The 24,386-nt window shown below is 43.2% G+C and overlaps 1 protein-coding gene across 17 annotated transcripts in view; it reads left to right on the forward strand.

The window, feature by feature from the left end:
- LOC109854966 (disks large 1 tumor suppressor protein) overlaps positions 1-24,386 on the forward strand; it is a 425,866-nt gene that overhangs the window by 228,373 nt on the left and 173,107 nt on the right. The window contains exon 1 of one of the 17 annotated variants that reach the window (XM_020428653.1): positions 6,504-6,636. The exons of 15 other annotated variants lie outside the window; for them this stretch is intronic. In XM_020428653.1, coding sequence (XP_020284242.1) covers positions 6,559-6,636 — 78 coding nt within the window. In that variant the 5' untranslated portion in view covers positions 6,504-6,558. Of the gene's footprint in view, positions 1-6,503; positions 6,637-24,386 lie in introns of those variants that run through there. One more of the 17 variants, XM_020428654.1, reaches the window with a different exon arrangement.

The raw sequence follows: 24,386 nt of genomic DNA on the forward strand, positions 1-24,386 counted from the left end.
TGTTTAACAAAGAAAACAACAAGGACGCGAAGTAAATACTCCTTGCATATTACATTGCGCACACAGATTGTTTAAAAAAGCTCGTAAATCTCGTCGAGATAACACGCGTGTAACATATCACCGGAGTACGGCGACATTTGGCACCGATTAGCTACTACTTGAGACTTTCCGACTCGGAGAACGGAAATTCGGCTTTTTATTTGCGGAACAGAGATGAGCGCGAATGTGAGCGAACGTGCGCGTACTTACCACACGTTGCCAAGTGTGTGAGAGGCGTAAAAATGCGCTTTGCAATAAAGCGCGGAGTCGCCGATGCGCGTTCAGACGAGTCGGCGAAATATAGCGAGCGCGCGAAAATAGTGCGCGTGCCATTCGGGAGCGTTTCGTGGCAGACAACTACACGTAGGCCATCGTTCTCCGCGTTCTCTGCTACGTGTAATTCCCATCCGAGCGATCGCCCTCAACGTCGACGGGATGGCGGCTGCCTTCGCACAGTACCACGTCACTTCCCCCGCCTCGTACGCGAAACAACGCCTTCTCATCCCGGTTGATGGATGTGGCGTGCATCGTCTAGTTCGTCGTGGCTGGCTGCTTCCGGAAGCAGAGAGACAGAGCAAGTGCTTCCTCTCCTCTCGCTCTTCTCTTCACGTCGAAACAGCGAGCTGCTCTTATCCGCGTGAGAAATCGAGGCGAATGAAATTTCACGGTGACCGCCAGAACGACCCCTGACTCTCGCTTCACAATTACCCGATTTCGGGGAAAATTTCCGACGATCCGCGCGCGCTTACCTTCTCTTTGTCTTTTCGTTTGCCGATTCGCGAGAAAGAATTTGCAATCCGGCATTGCCGAAAAACGACAGCGACGAATTAATTGCTCCGACGAGATTTCGGCGTCGCACGTATTCGCGATCAACAAGAGCGACTCGTGCTCCGCATGAAACACGTTCGGATTTAGCGCGAATGCACTGCTCTACATAGAAATTGCCGTTACTGCGATCCCGGCTATTGTGGTGGCGCTCCAGGCTCACAAAGGTGCGCAATGTTCCATGTGGAATGTATGGTCACACTTTTGTGGCAGATTTTTACCGACGCAATGTTAGAGCAGCAACGTCGGCTAAAAAAAGACATTCGACCGACATTGGCCCGTCTATAAATTTCCAAGTGCGAGGGTGTTTTGACTGAAATAAACGCGATGCCGAGATAAAATTAAGCTGAAAAGAGATCTAGTACTATTTTTTTAACGAAGTCCAATTTTTCCTACTTAGAATATATTTTTGTTTGATTTTAGTATTGTTATTGATCTCTCTCTCTCTCTGTTTGTGACACACTTTTGTTTGCTCAATCAAATAAAAGGATACAAAAACTAAAGAACTTCCGAAAATAAAGGAATGCTTTTTTCTTAGTAATCGCGCACAAAGCTCTTAAGACAAGCAAAGAAGAACCGACTCTTCGATCGATGTCGGTTTTCATTACGCAGATACTTCGGTGATTCATGATGTGTTTCCCGCGCGATGTTCCGATGAATTATGCATCCGGGAACGCGTGTCGCCGTCGCCGTCGCCGTCGTAATGATTGGAGAATTGATCGCGAGATTCTGCTTACTCTGGGTAGTTATAATTATTACAGGATTCTATCAATTCTGTTATCAAGCGTGAATGTGGTGTACGTGTATGTGCGCGCGCGCGCTTTTGCGGCTTTCAACGGACAGACGGCTGAATAGAATTCGGGGATTCACTGGCGTTCCGCTTCTGCGCCAATATTGACGCGCCGTAGAGGGACGCACACTCGTCCAATGTGCATCCTCAACCCTAGAACCCTCGGTGCAGCTTCTCTTCGAGTATGAGTCCGCGGGATTGAATTTTGGTGATATAATTATCGAACGTTGTGTATCTAACCGATCTGTATCTAGCGTGATAGCGCGCCGACCGAACGGAAACTTGCATTCTCGCCGAGCGGTTAGATCGGGTAAATAGTTGATTTAATGCGGCGAGAGAGAGAGAGAGAGAGAAAGAGAGAAATAGATAGATAGATAGATAGTCATACATTTAGTTTACGTATGTATATAAAATTAAATTCTTCACGTCTTAAAGTTTTAATACTATGCATTTTTGTGTCGTCCTTTTGACACTTTCTCTCTCTCTCTCTTAGCCGGTAGTTCTCTCTGATGAGTTTACGTTAAGATCGTCACCAACCGTATAAACTATCTCCGCTTTATACGTAACGGCGCGCATTTTCTCTCGTCCTGGAAAAAGGCTGTCTCTCTCTCTCTCTTTCTCTTTCCTTTTCTTTCCGCGGACCCTTTGAAAGCACTCGAGAAGGGTTACGACCGCGTCTTGAAAAGCTGCAGGCGACATAAAGAAAAGGCGGCATCCGCCCTTTTCCGTGCGCGGCCCCATTTTTCACGTGCGGCGGCGGCGCGGCAGCGGCGGTGGCGGCGACGACGACAACGACGACGACGACGGCGGCAAACCTCCTTGTTGTCATAGACGAACGTTTTCGAATTTTCTCCTCACACACACGCGCGCGCGCGCAGCTATAAACACACACTCGCACACCGTCACGGTATTTGCGTGCATTAGGTAAGGTCGACATGCATTTATCGAGTCGAGATGCCGTCCAATTGCGAAGGGAGTTTGTAGTTTGCGCGTCTTCGGTGCGCGTTAGATAAATTCGGAAATATTTGCACGCGTAAGATCGCAAACACAGTTTGCAACTGTATCCAAGCGTGAAATTGTTTGTTTCGTATAAACAGCATCCTCGATCAACTTTCCAGTGTATCTTCGCGACCGTCGCGCATCTGTTTGATTTAACGACTATTTTAATTTTTGATCGCGGAGCGATCTAATCTCTCTGCCCGACAATTCATCTACAGTTTTCAAACAATCGCTTATTCCGCGGAGAAAGCGCGTTTGTTTATCGAACAAAGGTGCGCCGCGGAAAAAACTTGATGCGATATAATAAAAATTCTCATAACGAAGTTCTGGATACTCTTTTACTTTCTTTCTTTCTCCGCGGCGATGAAAACGTATTGATTTCGCATTCGCGAAGCATGAAGCGCGCGCGCGGTATTTTCGAATCCACTTTGCAAGAAGCTCGCCGAAGCGCAAATGCGTTTTACTCGAATTATTTGAACGAGAAGTAGAAGAAGAAGAAGAGCGGTCTGCATTATTCTATTTTGCAAGACGACACGAAAAGAGAACGGTATTTATCTTCCTGTTCGCTCTCGCGAAGCTTTTATTCGGGGATCAGATCGAACAAACTTTCGACGGACTCAAGAGGAAGATTGTAGAAGAGTACTGGGTACTTCCTCGACTTGGATAGAGGGGAAGGTGGGTATTATATCTTAAATCAATCGGATCGTGAAGCAGAAAACTGGTTTAGCTGATCCTCATCGTCGTTTTCCGTCGTCACGCCGCTTCACGATCGATATAAATCGACTTTCAGATTACATGGTTTTCGGGATCGAAACCGACAGGAAAGAGGAGAGAGAGAGAGAGAAATGAAGAGACGGTGACTCGTTACGTTACGCGTAAAGGGGAGGATTTATTCCCCATCCACACTACTGATAGTCACCGAGTGCGCAGCAAATACTCTTTCTGATTCGGAAACGGACGAGAAAGTATCGCGCGTTATCGGATCATCCGCTCGGTAAACCCGCGCGAAGCAGCTGGATTCAAACAGCGGGATCTCATTTGATATGCCGCGTGTCGATCCTGAATCCTTTCCGCTGAAGCTATCATTGCACCGTAGACGACCGCGAAAGACGAACGAGATTGTTGTTCTGAAACGCGCAAGCGTGTTTACGTTCGCAAACATGTAGAATGCAAAATAAATAAACGGATAAAAATTATTCTTTGCGTGCTTGGGACCAAAAAACAAAAAACATAAAAAATAGAACATGTGTGACTGTAAATCGGATTGCTTCATTGATTCAATTGCTGCAGAGAGTAGATGAACCTTCGAACACTTGTATTCGATCACTTTCTCGTTGATTAATACCCTCAGGGTGTGAAGAAACCGAGTTTCCACGTGAGGTAATTCGGTTGTTGAGTCGTCATTCGATTAGATCGGATAGCCGGGTCGATTTTTCGCGATTCAAGTTGAATTGTGGATCGCAACCTTAGGCCTCGTTTGCTACACGATAAATTTAGAGAAAGAGGGTGAGAAAGAACGAAGAAACTTTTGCTCCTCTCCGGAGAATCAGGGGCAGTAGCGGGGAAATTGTTTTAACGGTAAAGTTTGCTTTATCGGAAATCGGTCTCTACTCTCTTTCTTTCTCCTCTACTTTGTGCACTTGCCCTTACCCCTAATCTTTCGCTTCTTTCTCTCTCTCTTTCGCCTTCTTTGTTTCTCATCGAAAGCTCCACCTTGGGGATTCATTAGACCGTGAGCAACCCCCGTTCGTTAGAATCCTCTCTATCTCTCTTTCTCCCTATATTTCTTCTACATTTTCTACCTCGACCGCCTTCGCGTTGTTTTCACCCCCGCATAGTATCTTTTTTTACCCTCATTTTTTTTCGTTCTCGCTTGGCGTCGTCTTTTTCCGCGTTTGCCGGCGTGCTGAACACAAAAGGAAACGATATCTCAGTCGCCTTCCGAGTCGAAGCAGACAGAATCTGTTTTATCCAGTTTGCAGGAGGGGTAAAAATAGGAATTTCCACCGGGATGAAATTAAGAGGCGGACAGATGGATGGATGGATGGAACGGCACGGCCAGCCGGCCGGCGATTATATTTCCGTGATGGAAACTCTCGACATTGTTTTTGAAAAGTTATACTCTGCATTAGCAGCGATTATCTCTTATCTTAAATAATATGACGCAATGTGTAAAAGCAACAAAAAAATGTAAAATAAGTAAGGCTTTACCGGCGCTATGGAAATGTACTCGCAATAGATTAAAGTTTAAAGTTACAATTCATTGAAATAGAATCTGATTTAACCAATAATTATATTAATAATTATTAGAAATATTTCTCGTTATATTATTTCAATTACAAACAAATGACAATTCGACTCACCAATTCGATGAGAGCCTTTTCTCCACTTCCGTCCTGCTCGTCCTGCTCGTCCTGCTCATCCTGCTCGTCCTGCTCATCCTGCTCATCCTGCTCGTCCTGTTCGTCCTGCTAGTTCTGCTCGTCCTGCTTGTCCTGCTCGTCGTAGTGCGTACTTCGAGTACGTGTTGAAACACTCGCAGATACGAAATAACCGACAAAATCGTGACTCTTCCGACACTTACGTTTTTCACGAATAAATCGACGCGATGTATTTACGCGATATGATTATTATTGTCAACAAGCGAATGGAGCAACGTTTTTACATGTCGAAGCGAGGTACGGTGATGTTACAAGAGCACAAACAGAAGCAAAAAAACGTCATAACACTCGGCGATCGCGGAATGACTCAGTTTCTTGCACATCGGCGTATTAAATTAAAGCATATTCTTTTAGCATTTCAGAAACTTAAACTGTTCGCTGACACCGATGTCATTCGCGAATATCATACGCGAATATTCATTATATACCGGAGAAATGCGCGCCATTTTACGACACATTACCTGCGCTATTGACGCGCTGTTCTGAACGACAATTCGAACCACTGGCAAGCTCTGGGTCGAGGGAGCACTAAGAACACAGTGCATATGACGTTAATTGTTAGTTAAATAACAAATACGTACTCTATAATAATCAATATTCGTGAAATAATACGTACAAGTTGCAAAAGAGCGATCCGTGGAACACCAGTGACTTGCAGTGCACTTCGGGGATCAAAGTCCGATCGTCTTTCGCGCCCTCGTTCACCGTCGCTAAAATTCGGAGCGCTTCGCCCTCGCCTCCCGAACTCGACCGACAGTGACCGAGAGACCGCGAAGTCACATCGATCTTGATCTCCAAAGTACGCAGTGAGTCGGGTGTTTTACGGATTGCTCCTGTAATTTGTTTGTATTATTCGACGAGTATTAATTGTTACAAGGTACGTGTGTGTTACTTAACCAACAGTAATCGCGAAATTGCATTTCACTCTTCCTCGTGCGCCTTGATACGGCTCGCAAATCGTTCGAATTACCGCATAGAAAACAGTGCATAGAAATGCGAGAAATCAACATGGCGTCGCGTCGTTTCGCCGTTTTCGCCGGTGTGAGATAATATTCGCGTGTAATAAGTGAATATCATATCGATCGTGATTGCCGGTGGGCAGTTCGAGTTTCTGAAATGCTAAGGCACAGAACGCAATTTCGGAAAAAGACAAAATGCGAGATTGTGAGTCATTTCGCGTTCGCGACGGTCAAATGTTTTCGTTAATGTTTTTCGTGTGTCTTGTAACGTTACGCGCATCGTTTCGTTTTTGACAAACATTACTCCGTTCGTCCAGTCGGACAGTTAATAATCAAAGCACATCGCGTCGATGTTTATATTCATCGAAAACGTGAAGGAGTGTCAGACTATCGGACCGTCGGATCATCAGACCGTCGGATCGTCGGACCGTCGGATCATCGAATCGTCGGACCGTCGGATCGTCGAATCGTCGGACCGTCGGACTGTTGTGACGCTTTTTTGCCGATGGATTTGCAAGTGTTTGATGGGGACACAGACTCGAAGTACGTGCGACGGAAGTGGAGAAAAGTTCTCATCGATATGGTGAGTCGAAACTGTCGTTTATTTGCTTTGATCGCAATGTTTAGTTACTTTTTGCGTTACACCAAAGCAAAGTCTCTTTGAATCGATTTCTGGCTGGCCGTTGTTACTCGTTGAAATTAATTTTCGCGATTTTCCGCGCGATATTCTCTTCGTCGCACGTGGAAAGTGTTTCGCCCAACTTTTGACGCCGATCGGCGGGAATTATGGCGGAACGTGTCACCAGTAGTTTATCGCGAAAATCGCTTTGCGCCCGGAATACCGGGCTTTAATTTTCTCGCTCTTCTCTTTCTCGCGCCCGTTGGTCGTTAAAACTTTTATCCCATAACAATGGCTGGCGTTGAGGAATTACCGGTGAAGGACAGTCGGGCCACGAGAAAATGGAATGGTAATGTTTCACATTTACATCGCGCGGAATTCGATATAAATGCGCATTATTTGAGACACGCATAAAGTAATATACATTGCGAATTATTATAATGTTGTGTTTTATGGGCTGTATACAAATTTTCAGAGAGAGGTCACTGTTGCGCAAAAATTTGCACAATAATAAAGAACAGTTTGAAATTTTTATAACAATATGTATCTCGAATCTATTTGCATAATTTTGCATTTTATGCATTAGATATGTAATTCACAATCGGTATAAATTATTTAACTCGATATTCAAAAAAAAAAGAGAGAAAAAGACGCAAATTTTGCCTCGACAGGTTTATAGAAATGTGAGCGTAATTGAAATGTTATTTTAAATCAAATTTCGGCAATATATATATTAAATTGGTATATTTTAATAAAATACTTATAAATAATATTCACGTAGTGATAAAACATTAACAATGTACATATATCAAATATTTTATATACATTTATTATTGAAATGAAAAATTTTCATCGAATTTAACTCGATATTTTTGCGCACGACGAAAAACGCTTTCGCAAAATTTGTTCTCACGCTTACGGAAAATCAAAATTCGTACGTGGCGCGGCGGTATTCATCATTTTTTTCTTCTAATTGAGGAGAAACTGCAGTTACCACAAGCGATCAATCAAACTTGATTTTGTTTATGTACGCGTGCACATTAGTTTTCTTCCGTTTAACGATTCGATATTTCATGCAGACGGTTTCTCGAGTTCATCATCGGGTGTATGATCGAATTAAAGTTTTGCTCCCGGACGAATCGACAAGATTTTCCGCTCTATTAAGGCGCTCGATCCAGCCTTGCAAACTTCGCCTCTCTCCCTCTCGAGGGAAAGAGAGAACGTCGTATTCGCCCGTTCAAGTTCGATTTCTCGAAACGTGCCCATCGACGTGGATTATTGCCTGAGTTCGAAATTGTCGCGATTTTCTCGTCGCCCGAGTGCTTCCGTTTGCCATTTTGAGGCATCGAGGTTGGGGACTGTCGAAACTTCCAGTTTGACAAATAAATGACTCGATATACCGGAATGCCTTCGCGATTTGTCCGTGGAAACGCGATTATATGAAAAGAGTTTGGTCAGCAAAGCTGTATCGATCGCGGGGGAAGTTAGGCAAAAATACGGTATGTAGCTCAGTTTCGACAGATTCGTTAAATGAAAGTTGGCCGCAACGCGCGCGCGGCGAGTAAACTTCCAACTTTTTCCGCCGGATGGAAAATTTTGGAATAAAAGTTCGTACGCGTTCGCCGAGCCATATTCGCAGGTATTTAGCACGATCGAATGTGCTCTGGTTTTCGTTCTGGATTTAATTTATGAAATTTATTAAATGTAACATATACACATCGCACGTTTATCGCATATTTTGGTTAATATATGTAAACGCACGGTGGCTGTTCGCGTTAAAAACAGTTCGCGCTCGCCGGGAAAACTAAAACAAAATTAAAATAACTTTACATTGCGCGCACATTACGAATAATGCAACGCGCACGTACGGTATATGTCATGCATTCTCCACGTCGAATGCAATAGTCGGCGTAAATTGTTTATTGACGCGCGGCCGTCTCGCAAATTTATGAAAGCGAATGAAGCGAAAAACACCCGCCGCAGACGGGTGAAAATACGCGCGGCGGCGCAATTTGATTTGCGATGTCCATAATTTGAGCTACCTCCCGTTTGTCGTACGATCTGGTAAACCCGCCATTTGCCGCGCGTTACACGTACACATCGCGCGCGCTATCGGACCGACCGTAAATTAGACCCACGACGATAGACCCTCGGCTGCAATTTCGCCTATCGACAGGTCGCGATGCATTAGCTCGGCCGACGTAAGGCGACGCTAAATCCGTCAGTGGCGCGCTTAACGTTGACACGGTCTACTTACCCGCTCGCCGTAAAATGAAGCGAACCGACGTGTTCGTCAACGTAATTGGAAGCTATGTCGAAACCTTTGCCGCAATATACACACACGTCATGTATGTATGCGGCGCTTAAATTCATAGTTTATTACATCACTCTTTTACCCAAACATTTTACATAACCGTTAATTAAAAACTAGTTACATTAAATTCTAGGAAGTAATTAGTGGATGGGAACACTTGACGAGATACGTAAAATTTTTTATCTGTGATACGTCAAATATTTGAGTGTTATTAAACTGGGAAATTAGAAAAGACAAGAATTAAAAATTACATTTTGTAAATTTTATCCAGCATATTTCGACCGTGCGCTTATTCTTGCAGTCAGGGAACAGCTCGGAAACTTGAAAATTTATTATTCCGAAGATTTATTTATTTTATTTTGTACACAACTTTATTAATCGCGCTTACTACTCGCGCGCGGAGAAGCGGATTTAATATCAGAGCTTTGAAAATGGCGCCGTATACGAACGGCGCGTAACTTTTGATTACGTGATAATTGACGTACAACGCTCGGCGGGCGCATCGTTCGCGCAGCTTCGAAGCGTAGTATTTCCGTTAAGTGAAAGATTCATGGATCGATAATGACTTCCGAGCAAACTAACGTAGAAGCCGTTCAGTGCTCGCCTGAATAATCAACAAGAGGGGGAACAGTCGATCGTCGAACGCTACGGATTCAGCGCCGACGAGTTAAATGAGCAAATTGCGCGCTCGTCGCGGATATCGAGAATACTCGCCCCGGTTATTCGGATGTTGCTGGAAAATGGAAGTCGACCGGAGGGCGAGAGGGAGAGAAGAGACACACTCCGTGTCTAACCCCGGGATTCGATACGCGAATGAGATTGTCTCTCCTTCGCTTCGGAAGTTGTCTCGACGCGGCGAAATTACCGCCACGCAATTACGAATCGTTTTCACGATGGCGCTAATAAATCTATTATCCGCGTTTCCGTTTAATTTGGATTTGTAAACCCGTTATTCGCAATTTAGAAGCGGCTGCGCTTCACGCATACGATCGTCTGCCTGCGTCGATTTACAGAAACGGACGGAAAAATGTCGCGCAACTCTGCTCGACGCGTAATTCAGCGCAAAGTTTCAAGATAGAGAGAGTGCGCGCGCTTATTCGCGCTCGGCGAGTTCTGAAAGGCTAAATTGAAGCTAACTTGGGGACCATACAATGTTATCTCCGGTTGAATTTCAATCTGATTAGTCGCTCCTCGAGTTAGATAGTTCGTGCGGAATAGCTTAACAATGACACGCGTTACGCCGCTGCCGCATTAATCCCGTAAAGACGTTACACCAAGTTCACCGACCGTTTTGGAAACTTCGCCTGCTAACCTAACTCGAAACACGTTTGGAATGATCCGAACGACTTTCGTGCGTTCTATTCGCACGATAACACGAAGATGTGCAGTAAAATAGAAGCAGATAATGTGCAAGATGAGATGACTTTGCTCGATCCACTTGAAATAATTTTTTGCGACTATCTGAAGATGATTTTTTTTTGGATTTGAACCGTGTCATTTTTATACCGACGTTTCATGACGTGAACATTTCAGTTCACTTCATCGGGGTTTCAAGAGTAACCTGATACTGTGTCAAGAGTATGTTCGCGAAACGTCGGTGTAAAAATGATGACACTAACGCGGTTCAAGACCGAAAATCATCTTCAGATATTAATGCGATACACACGAAGCATCAAATATCAGATTTGTTGCGACTTTTTATTGATTTGTCACGAAGCAAACAATCTTCTACACCGCCCTGATATTATTTACTCGTTCAGCGTCACAATAGTGTCAAATATCTTCTAAATAGAGTGAGGAACAAAAATGGGAGTAGAAGAACAAAGTAGAGAATAACTGACTGAGTAACTTTCTCTGAGTGAGACGTCAACAGCTTCCGCGCTCTACGTGGGAGTGTAGTTTCCCGCCGATGTTTTACACCGACTGCCCTCAAGCGTATCTCGAGGACTTCTCCTTGGATGAGTACACGCGTATAAAGTCCAAGTATTCGACTGTGACGGGAGAGAAGTTTGGGATAGCGCTTCTGCGAGACAATTCTCTCTCTCTGTTCGCTCGACAGAAAAGAAATCACCCTTCGAAATTCAGCAGGTTTAACAGTAGGCACCGAAAGTTCCGAACTAGTCTCGTGTTCTCTCGGAATTCGTCTCGTTGTTGGAAATGATTTATGGCTGTGCGCGATACGCACGCACAAGTAGTAACGTTGATATCGCGCGTTTCCACGCACGCATGACTGATTCCGTGTCTGTTTGATATAATAGAAATAGATGTATTCGCACGACGCGAATAATCTTGCGAAATCTTATTTAACCTTCCACTCGTCGCGCAATTTATGTGACACAAACCGTCGCATACGATCGTTAGATCCTAAAGTTCAAAAGCTGAAATTCAAAATGTTAAATATAGTAGAAGTTCTTTTAATTGCATTGTATACAGGATGTCTCATTTAACTTCTGCACCTTAAAGAATAGAAAATTATTTCAAAGTTGTCAAACGATATAGTCTTAATATACGTAAGTTTATCCGTCTATCAATAAATTAGGAACAGCGAGAGAGGATTAGCGGTGTGACAGTTCGTTACGTTAATTGATACTTAACGATAGGTACGGGGGATTATCGCGTTAAGGAGGCGGATGACGTGAAAGGGTCACGTCACGCAAACGTTTTAGCGTATATGCATAATGAGACACGGCTCCCTATCCGTGGGTCAAAAGCGGGGTTATATCTCAAGTTTAGTTACATACTGATTGATGACCTGACGAGTGGGCGTGTCTTGAGCAAAACGCGCGCCGGCTAGCTTAAGCCGGGTTGAAACCGCGGGCTGACGACCCGACTGAACTAATTACCCACTATGGTACACCTTAATCCACCCCGTATCCACAGATCGATAAACCGCCAGCTCAAAGGCCTACATCCTTACCATAAACTTGGCGTAGTCTCTTGGCGCTGACGCGTCTTAAGGTATTTGCAAAATTACTCTTGAAGGTCCTTCGCGCAAACTATATTTGGTGAAGATGTCATTGCTTAGAGCGTTCCACAATTTGATAATCTGTTTGTTACGGAGTCTCTCGTGAATAATTATTTATGTATGTCTCGTGTAAAGTTAGCAGATCGATTGTTTTTGTTTTTTACAGATTGGATTTCCGCAGAACAAAGCGAAAATTCTATTCAAAATGGAATTTTTTAATTTTGAAATGTCGACTCTACACACGCGCGCACATTTTTTGTCAAATATTTTGAGCAAATTGTGTGAACCGAACATTGACGTTTCTGTAAGTACCTCCGAATCGATCGCGTAATCGCATAATTTTCGGATAATTTAATGTTCTCTACTCGAATTGAACCCGACGTCGCGAAAAGGACTCTTGATGCGCTGCTTATCGCAGCGTAATTTAATGTAATCTCTGGCGGAAGTAACTCCTCCCACTCTCTCTTGTGCGTTAGAACATCCATAACTCGTGACTTAAGGATGCGCAAGTATGCGGAATTTGCGTAACACGCTGCTACATCCGATAACGTCGATACGTGGCCTCGGAAAATTCAATAACGGAGCATTCCATACGTCGACAGCAATTACAACAAAAAAAATACAAAAAAAAACAATCTCGACGTGACATTGGTATGTAAAGCGATCGTTGAATAAAAGATCCGTTTCGAATCCGATTGAACGAAGCATGCAATATCGCGCGGCAATCTGAAGGTGAATCTCACAAAGCGAACTTTCTTTCTCCCTTTCTTAGAACATGCGCGCGCTTTGTCATAATTGATGACTCTTTCTAAATTGAGCTCTTCTAATTGTGCAGAACTTCACTTTTCTTATGTCTTTGCGAATTTCGAAATTTATCTCTACAAGATCGTTTATTTTTATTTATTCTAATTGTAGCTGCATAATTAAAAGAAACAGTAATTGCTCCGCGCTTGTTTCAGTTTTCGGCGATATGTGGAAAATAATTTATTGCTTTTCGAATCGATAAAGAGATATAATTGCAAAAATGTGTTGTACGAGTGAAACCTGTTAAACTGTATCGGCTTACATGACGTATCTCTGAAATGTATCACAATGACAAGCCACGAGAGAGAAAGAGAGAGAGAGAGCGAGCAAATCAGCCCGGGCTCATTGTGGCTGATGGTCGAGTTTTGTTTTATTATTACTCGCGTGCATGTAAACGTCGGGTCTTGGGAGTCGTCTCGGAGCTCTCGTGCATAACTACACCGCAGTTCAGTAGGTTTCCACCGGGAACTTCCAAGGGATTTGTTCCGCTTTGAAGTCCGCGCCGTCGATGCTAACCGCCGTTCCAAACTGTGAACACGCTCACGACCAGCCAATCTCGTTATCCGACGTCCGGTAGACTTCGGCCACAATTTCTGCAGAATTTCGTGATTGAAACCGCGCTTGCTTTGATTGTCGCTCATTGACAAGAGATATGACAAACGATATTCCGACAGGACTCTTCGGGAACGACGATTACGAGGCAAACTCTCCGAGCGACACGCGACCGTATTTATAATCGACCGTGCATTTTTGTGTAATTCGCCGATCGAATTAAAAACCCTTTGAAACGTTGATATAAATGTGTTTTACACGGAATTTTTCAATTATAAAATATTTTAACTACGAGACACATACGATCGAAAGAGAAAAAGAGGAAGAAATTACTACAAATATAATTTGTTTCATATATTTGTCGCTGTTGGCAAACATTTGACACATCTTTGCTGCTGAATATTTTTAGCAGTTCATCCCGCGCACATTTAATAACCATTTTCCGCTCCATAGCCGTAACGAATTCATGATCGGTGTGATAAAGCGACTCCTTCTCGCGCAGTCCCAACCAGCGAAAGCAAAACGCCGCTTAATATCGACCTGTCGCGACGGCACAGCCGAGCGTTATTAAATTGCGGGTCAAAACACATACATAGATGTATAAAGAGAGAGAGAACTATACGCAAAGGCGCGCGATGCCGAGTGGTCGCGCATGATAAATCGAGATCTCGCAATTCAGTGGCGTGGCCACGCCGCTCGTATTTCACTGTCTTTTCGCGCTGCTCGCGCGCGTTCAGAAATATTTTGTCCGACTGCCGCAATGAATACCAGATACTCGCGCGGTTTAATTCCCCGAGCGGGAGGGAAGAGAGAAATCGTTTCGACCGGTCGCGTGCGCGCGACGCGGAGATGCATGTCGGCCGAACGTCGGATTTAATGTCTTCGGACGTGTCAACGCGTTATATCGTGTGACCGATCCGGATAGGCCATTAGCTGCGCGACAGGACGATCTATAGCGTGTATAGACCGGCTGTTTATGCCTTTACCCCCCCGCCTCTCCCTCTGGACGCGACGTCATCACAGATTTCAGACGTTACATGGCATTGCATTCGACGACAGCATCACCGTTATTACTCCCGCTTTCAGAAATTGATATGTCCGCTTGCGTTTCTCGAATCGAGACATGCTCAAGAAAATTTCTAAAGAGATTTATGTACGAGTCATTTTTTCTATCAATCGCGTCACGAAATTATTCTCGCTCGTGATTATCCCGAAAGTAAACTTCGCTTCGCAAACTAACTTCGTTTACTGATTTCTCGCGGTGCTTTCGCCGAAACTTGATGATTTTACTTCCACTCGCGTCGATGGCGCGTAGTAGATTCGCCGAATGGATTTTCAAATTGGAACAGCGTTACACGGTACTTTTCCGGGCAGGCTGCAGCGTGTTTGCGAAGGTTGCAAAAATGGTCGATCGTGGTTTAGTCAATGAAATTTCCCGAGCGTAGTAGTTCTTTTTTTTTTTTTTGGTTTCAGTAGATACAGCAGACAATCGATGAAATTTCGCACGAACGAAATCTGCGGTCGTTGATCACGAGTCTATTGCGAGGAAGTAAATATTTCCCGGAAATGATAGCGCAGTGTAAATTTAATTCAGCGATGAAACGCCGCAACTTCCTCTCGCACTTGCAACTATCCCGATCGGAAATTTACGTTTAGCAGAAATCAAAGGGATAGCGGGCGAAGACAGCCACAGGGAAAGCCAGATGCGCTATTTACAAACCGCGCGATGCGCCGGGATTGCGATCCGCCGGTTTACGGGCGATATAGCCGAGGCACTCGAAGTTACGAAACATTTATTGGTTCGATCACCCAGCGGCCTTTTGATGGGAATCCCCCGCAGCCGCGTAACCACGACGCGAGGGTATGCAAACGCATACGCGAAATAAATGTGTGTGTGCGCGCGCGCGTGTGTGTATACACAGATGAAGAGGGAGAAATACACCGTGGGGGGTTGCGCATCCCGCTTTGAGACCGGACGCTGCGAAACAGGCACGAGCCGGTGTTAACAATGCACTTCGCCCGGGGTCGGGCTATATCCGGTCACGTGCTGGTGCGTGACTTCCTTTCAACAGCTTACAAAGCGCGACGAGGCGAACGGGGTGACGAGCTTCGTCCCCGAAGCTAGTCACGGCGACTTTATCACGACAACGAGTGCTCGGAGAGAGGGTGAACGTTTGCTTCTTTACTCAACGCTAATGGCCGGAAGTCACATCCGATTGTCCGTAACGGACACCGGCTTTTTGCGAATGTAAAAATTATGAGTTGGTTCGCTGGAAACGATTTGCTTATACGGAAGATTTAATTAAATAAACATCGCACGAATAAATAAAAGATGATGTAACTGTATTTTATGTGGAAAGAGCTTCTCGTCTGTATTAAATCATAATTACGTAAGAAGGTAATATCTTTAACCGCGATAAGTTATCAAGAGTTTTCACTTAAGCACTTCGCTATCCATCAGGCAGTTAAGCGGTTCCTTAACTCTGGCGGAAATAAATTTCCCGTATCTCGTATCGAGTATTTTCAGTTACACCCTGTATTGCGCGCTGCGGAGGCAGTAAAGGTTGACGTCCTAAATCTCCGGCCTATATTACGGCCGCCGGGCGGTAGTTGCCTGCTCGATCGATGGACCTATAAACCTGTCGTGTCCCACTGCCACTTTGGAAAAAGGTATTGTAATCCGCCTAGCGGGCAACCTCGTGATCGTCCAAAATGTATTTTGTCCTTGTCACGGCGAAATCGCGCCCGCACGCGCGCGCTTTACTCTCGCTTCTGTGCGCGGTTACGCAACGCCGTTCGTCATGAGAATTACCGAGCTGAAGTTACTCCGCATTGCGATCGTTTCTGTTTCGTTTTCCTCCGAACGTCTTTGGCGCGCAAATAAAATTGCGCTGTACAAATTTCGTGATAACTAAAACTACTTATTTCTTTTTACACTAATGAAACGTTGATAGAGTATCAAGTATTTTGTACGACATCGAGTTTAAACCGAGAATAGCGTAGAATTAAACGTTCGAATAAGTTTGTTACGCGATAAATATCTTATCGATCGACGAAACACTGTGCTATGTATATTCCGTACAGTCAAGTTCCTCGCAAAGTCTAATAGCGAAATTCGATATCTCCTTATGATCGATGGATCAGATAAACAGAACGGCGAGAGACCGCAAGTCGTACATACGAGCTTTACCTCGCTCTGCCAATCAGTGCGGATTACGTCGAATCGTATATCCGGATCGTCTAGCTCTCCGGAATAAAGGCTCGGTTCCGTCGGCAATTGTAATTTAGATCGATGCGTCGGGGCGTTACGGAATTCAGTACTCGGAGTTAATTATCCGCCCGCGTGCCGAGGAATGGTTACATCGCTACAGGTCTCGGTTAAGCGACGAGAATGTAAGTGCGCCACTTCCGATTGAGGAAACTGCATTTAGAAGACGTTGAACACGTCGCGGAGCTGCGAGGGAAGATAAAAAAAAATATCTGCACGCGCGCTTTTCTAAGCTGCGAGAAGAAGAGCGTGTGTGATATCAATTTTTAATTGCTGTGACAGATAACACACGATATGTAAAAAATTGTACAGTGCATGAGAAAAAAGCTGTGTTTAGATTAACAGCAAATTGAGGGAATTATATAACTGGAGGGAAATTGGATTCTCACAATTGTTAGCGCTCGTATCGGTTTTCAGAACCCGCGCGTTGTCCGAGTATTACGAGTTTCTAGCGATGATATATATTTCCTTACGCGAGAAACACGGGGATTATGCCCTAAGCGCGTAATTAGTGTATGCGGGGCGAGGAAGTATCATTAAGAGGCAAGTCGAACACCGCGACAAGAGACGCGTACCTCCGTGGCAAGTTGGTTTGCTCGTTAATACTGATCATTAATATTCGTCACCAATGCTACTGGCGTACGAATCTTGCAACGTGACAAAAATGACGTTCTAATTATCGAAAAATCGCGAACACAAAATTAAATGTGCGCGAAATAAATTCGCGTATAAATCAATGTTTTCGCTTTAAGTAAGGAGTTCGTCAGTTTTACATTTTTGTATTTAAAATCATTATAATAGAATTTTAATTCAATGAAGACCAAGAAATCGAAACGTTTGAATTTAATTCATAAATAAAGTAATTTAATCCAGTAAACCTGGAACATTAATGTCCGATCAATTCTTGATAAAAATCTTGTTAACTATTTAGTGGAAGAATTTCTAAAAAGTAAACAAAATTATGTCAAAACTAATGTTATTTTCTTAATATACAATGTTAAATAAAACTCCATAAATTTTACAACGTTTTAATCAATAAAAAATCGCGTCAGACATAAATGTCTAGGATTAGAGTCAAATACACTAACATACGATATGTTGTCTCGCATCGGTCCTTTACTTATCTGTGGATAATTGATGTTTTTTTACACCGATCGAAGGTTTTACGAAATTATCTGTCACCTGAAGTAGATACTTTTGTTGTTAACGCACTAACATTAATATGGAATACGTGAGAGCATCATGTAATCACAGACGTGATATATCTTACGAAATAAGAAACTTCTAACGAGCTTAACTCGCCAAACTTATTAAAGTTCGCTCGTTAACATTACTCGATAATACTCCCGATGATATTTATTACGATATTAATACAACTTTCTCTTCCCTCCAAGTGTTCTAAGGAAATGCGTTCTGATTATTCTTATTTACGCTTAAAAAACACAAACTTCAAGAAATGCGCAACGGAAATGAAAACTGACGCTTACAAGTTAAGAGTTCAACTAGGTTTCTTAAAACCTGGTTTTTTTTTTTTTTTTTTATAACAAAACTGTGTTTTGAAAAAAGACACTCATTCGGCGCGCGAAACGCATCTTTTGTGAGGTAATTTTTTGCGATTCACGTTGCATCTTGCGACGAAAGGGAAAACAACCGTTTAGCCGAATGAGCTCACTCGCGCATACACGTTTCAGCAGGCAATCTCCAAATTGTTGCATTCAAGCGCGTCCATTTTTCACGCGCGCATTATATCTCGCTGCTCAAAAGCTCTCCGTGTATGTGCACAAACGGTAAGGGTGGATGCGAGCGCGCAAGGACGCGTCCCACGAGAGCGTAATTATACGGGGGCGGAAAGGAAAGAGTGTCTGTATATATATCATTAAGAACGCGCGGAAGAGGAGCGCGCGAAAAGAGATAGAGAGAGAAAGAGAGAAACGCACTCCATTGCCGGTGGGGAGTTATTACGGTGACTTAGGGGGCGAGAAAAGCGACGGAGAGTGTGTAACACATATATCCCGTGAAATAACGACCTCATTATCAGCCACCAGCTGGTCGGCCGGGTGTGCAGCCTGGTATTAGACCTCCCGATATTTATGCGTGCTTTTATTAAGTCCCATATTCAATGGCCTCGTAGTCGCCCGCGGCGCGTGTTCTCTTCTCGTGACTTTTCAAAGACCTTCCTCTCCCTCCTCTCTCTCCCCCGCGCCTTGTTATGTCGCGTTATCGTTAAGTATCGCGGGATATCTTTAACGGCCGAATCTCCTTTACGACCTATTAAAAAGCGGCCTGAATAACTTGGCCTTCGTAAAGAGAGGCGCGATCTATTTTCCTTAACGACGATGCGCGGAGATTTTCAACCCTCTCTCTCTCGTGTCACGCGATTGACTCTGCCTCTATTCTGTACCGTTCACTTTTATGCAAAATGTGGAGATTCTTTTCGTCTGATCCCTTCGCGCTCTAATTAAAAATCTTAGAATATTATTTTCTTATGGTCGATATGAGTCAATACATGCAAATATATTTTTTTATATGTGTAAATTAACATACATTGAAATTCGAATTGAACTCAATTCAACAATTCACATAAGATACTTGGTTTGCTTCTCATATGTAAAATAGTTTAGTTTTTTATGAAACTAGCACAGCACAGGCTACGCGCACGCTATTATTATTTTTATTTTAACGTGTTATGTCAGTGAACACAACCGCGATGACAGCTAGTATATACGTCTTACAAACCATATAAAAGGTCAATGACTTTTAACGAAAGGTCAATGACCTTTAACGAAAGGTCAATGATCTTTAACAAAAGGTCATACACATATGAGAGATGTCAGAAATAACACATGAAAATCAAACTCAAAAAATAGTGAGAGGAAGGAGTGGAAAAACAACACGTGACTAAAGTTACGTGACTGTACTTTAGTCACGAAACAATAAGTTTGTTATTATACCAGCAAAACAATTTGTTGAATCTACTAATATCTAATTTTTCATCAATAAAACATTTCGTTGGCAAAACAAAAATCTCAATGGGCTTAGAAATGGTTTTGCTGACCTTAAAGTAATTAATTTCTTGCTATTCTAGCAAGTCTAGTTTTTTTCCCGCGTAAATTGCAACTCTTATATAAATTTCCAACGATGTCTCACTCGTTGATGTCTCGCTGAGAGAAGTTCATAACAAACTTATACTTTTTACGAGCACTTGGGACAAGTAATATCCTAGAATTATGACAGCCATCGCGCATAATATTCACCGTGGTAGCACGAGAATTTCCCTGTCCATTTGAAACTGAAACGCGGGGGATCTACGCGCGCGAACGAACGAACGAACGAATAAGAGATTTGATCGACGAGGCGCTTACGGATAATTCCGTTCTGCCATCGTGAGGAACAGTTAAATAATAGCGTTCGATGATACGAATGGAGCAATATCCCGGTATTACGGTATTCTTGAGCCGCGCTCGGCATTTGTCGGCGCGCGGTGAGGAAAACGATATTTCATTCCATCCAGTTGAGTTTTCCGCGGAAAACGTCCTTTCATATCCGTCGATAAAACTGTTACCAGGCCTTCCGAAGAGCGTCGTGTCGTCATCGACATCGTGTGATAACCCACGTTCGGTGCGCGCGCGCCATCCAACCGGTTCGAAATTAGTTTCCTAGAACGCGAGTATCCGCGCGCGTTGCCCACGTCGTCGACCACCGGCGTGTAAAGCCGTGTACTTTCGCCGCTTACTATCGTGTCGTCGCCTCGGGGAGAGAATGCGGTTGTTCGATAGTCGAGTTATGTCCGGAAACATCGAGTTACCAAGAATTCTGTCCCGGTTCTCGTAAGTATTAGATAACCGAAATGTTCGCCGGTCTATTTATCGTTATTTGTTCGAGAAATATATATGTTATTTCTCTGTGTGTACGTATTACATTTTTCTTTCTCTCTCTGTAACAATAATAATTTAATGAAGAGTCTGGGACGAGAGATCACGCACAGCAAAATCGCATCTTGCCGTTGTATTTCACTTGGTATGGATGTTATTTTATTTACGATACTCAATATTTCTAAGCCATAATGGAGTATCGGAAAATGTTTGAGTGCTGCTCGGGCATATATCCAACAACTATCATGTAATCGATTCGTTGCTTTTTAATAAGAGGACGTTTTTGCTGTGGTGTATCGTATTTTCCGCGCTAAAAGAATAAAACGCAGGGGGAGAGTACACGTGATTAAATATTATCCTCAAGATATAAACGATAAATTATCTGGACGAGAGAAAAATGTGAGAAAAATTCCGTGAACATTATAACCCACGGAGCTACGAAAAGAGAGAGAGAGAAAGAGAGCACACACTCACATTTTTCGTATACTTGTATAAATGTAAGTTCTTTTAGAACCGGTTGAAAGGTGATAAGCTTGTAAAGAAGCGAGAACCCGGAGGAGCTCTCCAATTCGTTTTTCGTTACAACGAGCGTAAACTCCACCGTTTTCGCTCTTAGTTTAATGACACGGAATCTGACGCGACAGAGCGCATAGAAATTGCAGATACTTCGTTGAAGTGTGAATCCGAATCGAGTTTTCTGACGAAAGAGGCGCGTCCAGTCTTTGTCGGGAGAACGTTAATTTTAAAAAGTAGTTTTAGCTAGAATAATCCGATGTTGAAACGCGCGACGAAGACTTTGATCCGCCGCGCTCCGCCGTGGCTGTTTAATTAAAAGAAATTTATATTACGAAAGTGCAACGATAAAGCGATAACACAGTTATATATGTATAGCGAATATCGGAGCTTAATTTTTATTGCGCATTGTTCGTTCAAAGAGATAGTGAAAAGAAAAAGAAGGCGTCGACATTTCATCTCTTGTATTTTTTTTCCGTGTGTATAGAAGAAAAATATTTTTTTTGGAACGGAAGTTTTTTTCACAGCAAATGTTTTTGTTTCATTAGGCAAAAATTACAGTTATTTAAGAATTTCGCGCTGCGAGAACTGCATCGCTTTGTTACACCTCTTGTTTTTTTTCAATGGCGTTTATGAGACGTTAAATATATACATAGCGATCGTAAATTGCTTTCGCACGCCGCGAAGATTAGCGACGCGTGTTCGTTGTTTTTTTTTCAAGTGAAAAAATTGATACAACTTTTGGTCATGCAAATATTTCTCTTTCTCTCTCTTTCACTTTTGAATAAAAAATTTAAAAAATATCAGCGGTAACTCGACTATTATTTTTGGAAAAATGAAATTGGAAAACTCGTTCTATATAACTTGAACACGGCTTGCTTTTACCGCATTGTAAATATTTGATACAATTAAAAAAGTGGAAAATTTGAATTTTTTTTTATACTTGCTGCAATCCGGAATTACGGACAAAAGAAAGAGGTGTGTGTATGTGGAGGGAAAAAACTCGCGCGCACGAAATCAGAATCGGGATCATTTCGACACAGACAGAATGTCGTCTTTCGAAATTACCAAAAGTACTTTGGGAAATTGAATCTGTGTAGCGCAGTTTCGATGACTTTCTCGCAGAGAATAATTCGAGATCGAATTCAGGCTGCGTAAAACAACTATGGAAAATGACGCGACTAGTTTGCAGTTGTCAATCCTCCGATGTAATAAGCGTTAATAAAGAGAGGGAGGAAAAAAAATATGGATTTGATTATCCGCCGTCTGTGTTTTTAAAGGCGGCGCGTGCTCGCGTATCCATGTTATAAAAATCCGAGCTAACGGCGATAATCCACGCGCCAGCGGCGACGTTGTGGGAGAGCAGGAGGAGATGAAGGAGGACGATAAACGTCCCGGTTATCGAGAATAAAATCCGCGTTATTGATATCTGGAAAGAGACGAGAGAGAGAGAAAGAGAGAGCCAGGTCGAAACTGCGCTCGCTCACGGTTTTACCTTCGCTTGGCGTGACTGCCGAAAGTCGGACGAAGTTTTCGAGTTATCGAACGCGGCGATATATATGCTCATTGCCTCGCGGCAATGGGATACGTGCTCTGGATCTGCAATGCGCAGAAACCGGAAGTATCTGTTTCTCACTCCTCTTGCCCTCCGTGAGAAAACAAACGCGGTGGCAGAGAGAGAGAGAGAGAGAAGGCTTTAAAATTCATAGCTTCGCTTTTTCGATCATGATACATGTTGATGTAATAGCAAGATAAGTCCCAAGACAAAAAGGGATTCCCTCTCGAGGGGGAGAGAAAATTTCTTGCGGCAAGTTTCTTGTGCGGAGCGATTATTATCTTCTCCCATATATATCCTATAAATTGCGCGACCGGGATCGGAAACTTCTGTCACGTTCCGTATTCCGCGTATGATCAGGAGAAGCCGTGTATGCGCGAGAAATTTGCGCAGCGTTCGTGCGCGCGAACTTGGCGCGCGTTATAACTAAACTAGTTTAAGAGGAGTCAAGTTCTCGAGCGTGTCTTTCACACACAACGTGGAAATCAACGGGCGGGCGTATTATTGGAAACGCGCTTCTCCCAAAGTGTCGCGTGCTCATTGCCGCGTCGCGCTGGCTCTGCGGATGTCTTCGGCGAGTGGTTGGTATTGGCAAGGCAAGTGGATATTGTCGCTTTGTGGTCGGACCGAAACGATCGGGATTCGACAAGAAAGTGCCGCAGCAGTTACGATCGAACGCGCGTCGCACGATTCTCCTCGACGGAACTTTTCCGCGTGTTTGCTAGTCTTGTCAAGCACGTCTACTTGCTAATTCAGTTCGTTTCATGTTTTGGTAAACAGTTATTTTTCAACATTGTTTTATTTTTAAAGCAATTTTTACTTTTTTTTATAAGTGATATTCTTAAGATTAAGTTGCTAAAAAAACAATCTGAAATAACTAAGAAGCTTATACTCGAAGATATTACATGTAAAGATAATGTTTAGTTTTTTTTATATTATAACTATAGAAGCAGAGCAATTGTCAGATAAATATTTTATCTAGATCAAACATATAAGATTAAATAATTGTGTTATTTGATTAAAAAAGTCAACTTGTTTGGATTATTCCAATGGAGTATTTTGTTTATATGAAATAAAATTGATTAAATGTAAAGAAATGCTCTCTGTGTGAGATTTAACAAAAGGTCAGAGTTGAGAGATGGCTAAAGTTTAATCATGGAATGACATTATTATACTTTTCGAAACACTGAGACAAAATGATTGGCAAACACGCGCCGCGCGGGTCAGTGTAATTACTTTACTAGTGAAAATTTGTTGACCAGCGTCAACTGTTTGTATCAATAACACGAAAGCGGCACGAATTAATAAATGCACACAAACAAGCTGCGCCGCCGTGTCAAACAATAATACAACCACGCAACGATAGAGAGATTTTATGCACGCACATATAACAGCAATCGATATTTTCCTATTTATACAATCATTAATTTATGGCAGCCCCATGCCGTAATTGTTGTTACATTACCGTATCTAACGTTGCAGCTTTCAATTGATATCTAAACGACGAATACAACATTGCAGAAATAGCGTTAAATTTATAACGAGTCGCGCGCTACTCGAATCGTTTGCACGAGACAAGTGCCTTAAACCATTACGTGTCGCGCTAAATTCTTTCTGACGGCGAACGTATCCGTCGATAAAAAACAAAATCTCGCACGCAGCGAGATTTTCACATTGCGTGCGTACGCGTTTATTTACAAAAAGGTGTCGAAATAATCCGCGTTGCGTCGTAAATGCACGGCCGTCGGTTCGCATCAAGGCTGTTGTCACGTAGTTGTCGCCCGGTCGTACCCTGACATGTCGAGGCCGCTGCGCCAGTGGTTATGGTCGCGTCATGGTCAGACGTGACACATACGTTTGCCGCGCTTCGT

Source organism: Pseudomyrmex gracilis, unplaced genomic scaffold (assembly GCF_002006095.1).
Source record: "Pseudomyrmex gracilis isolate BER0280 unplaced genomic scaffold, ASM200609v1 scaffold_76, whole genome shotgun sequence".
Lineage (NCBI taxonomy): Eukaryota > Metazoa > Arthropoda > Insecta > Hymenoptera > Formicidae > Pseudomyrmex > Pseudomyrmex gracilis.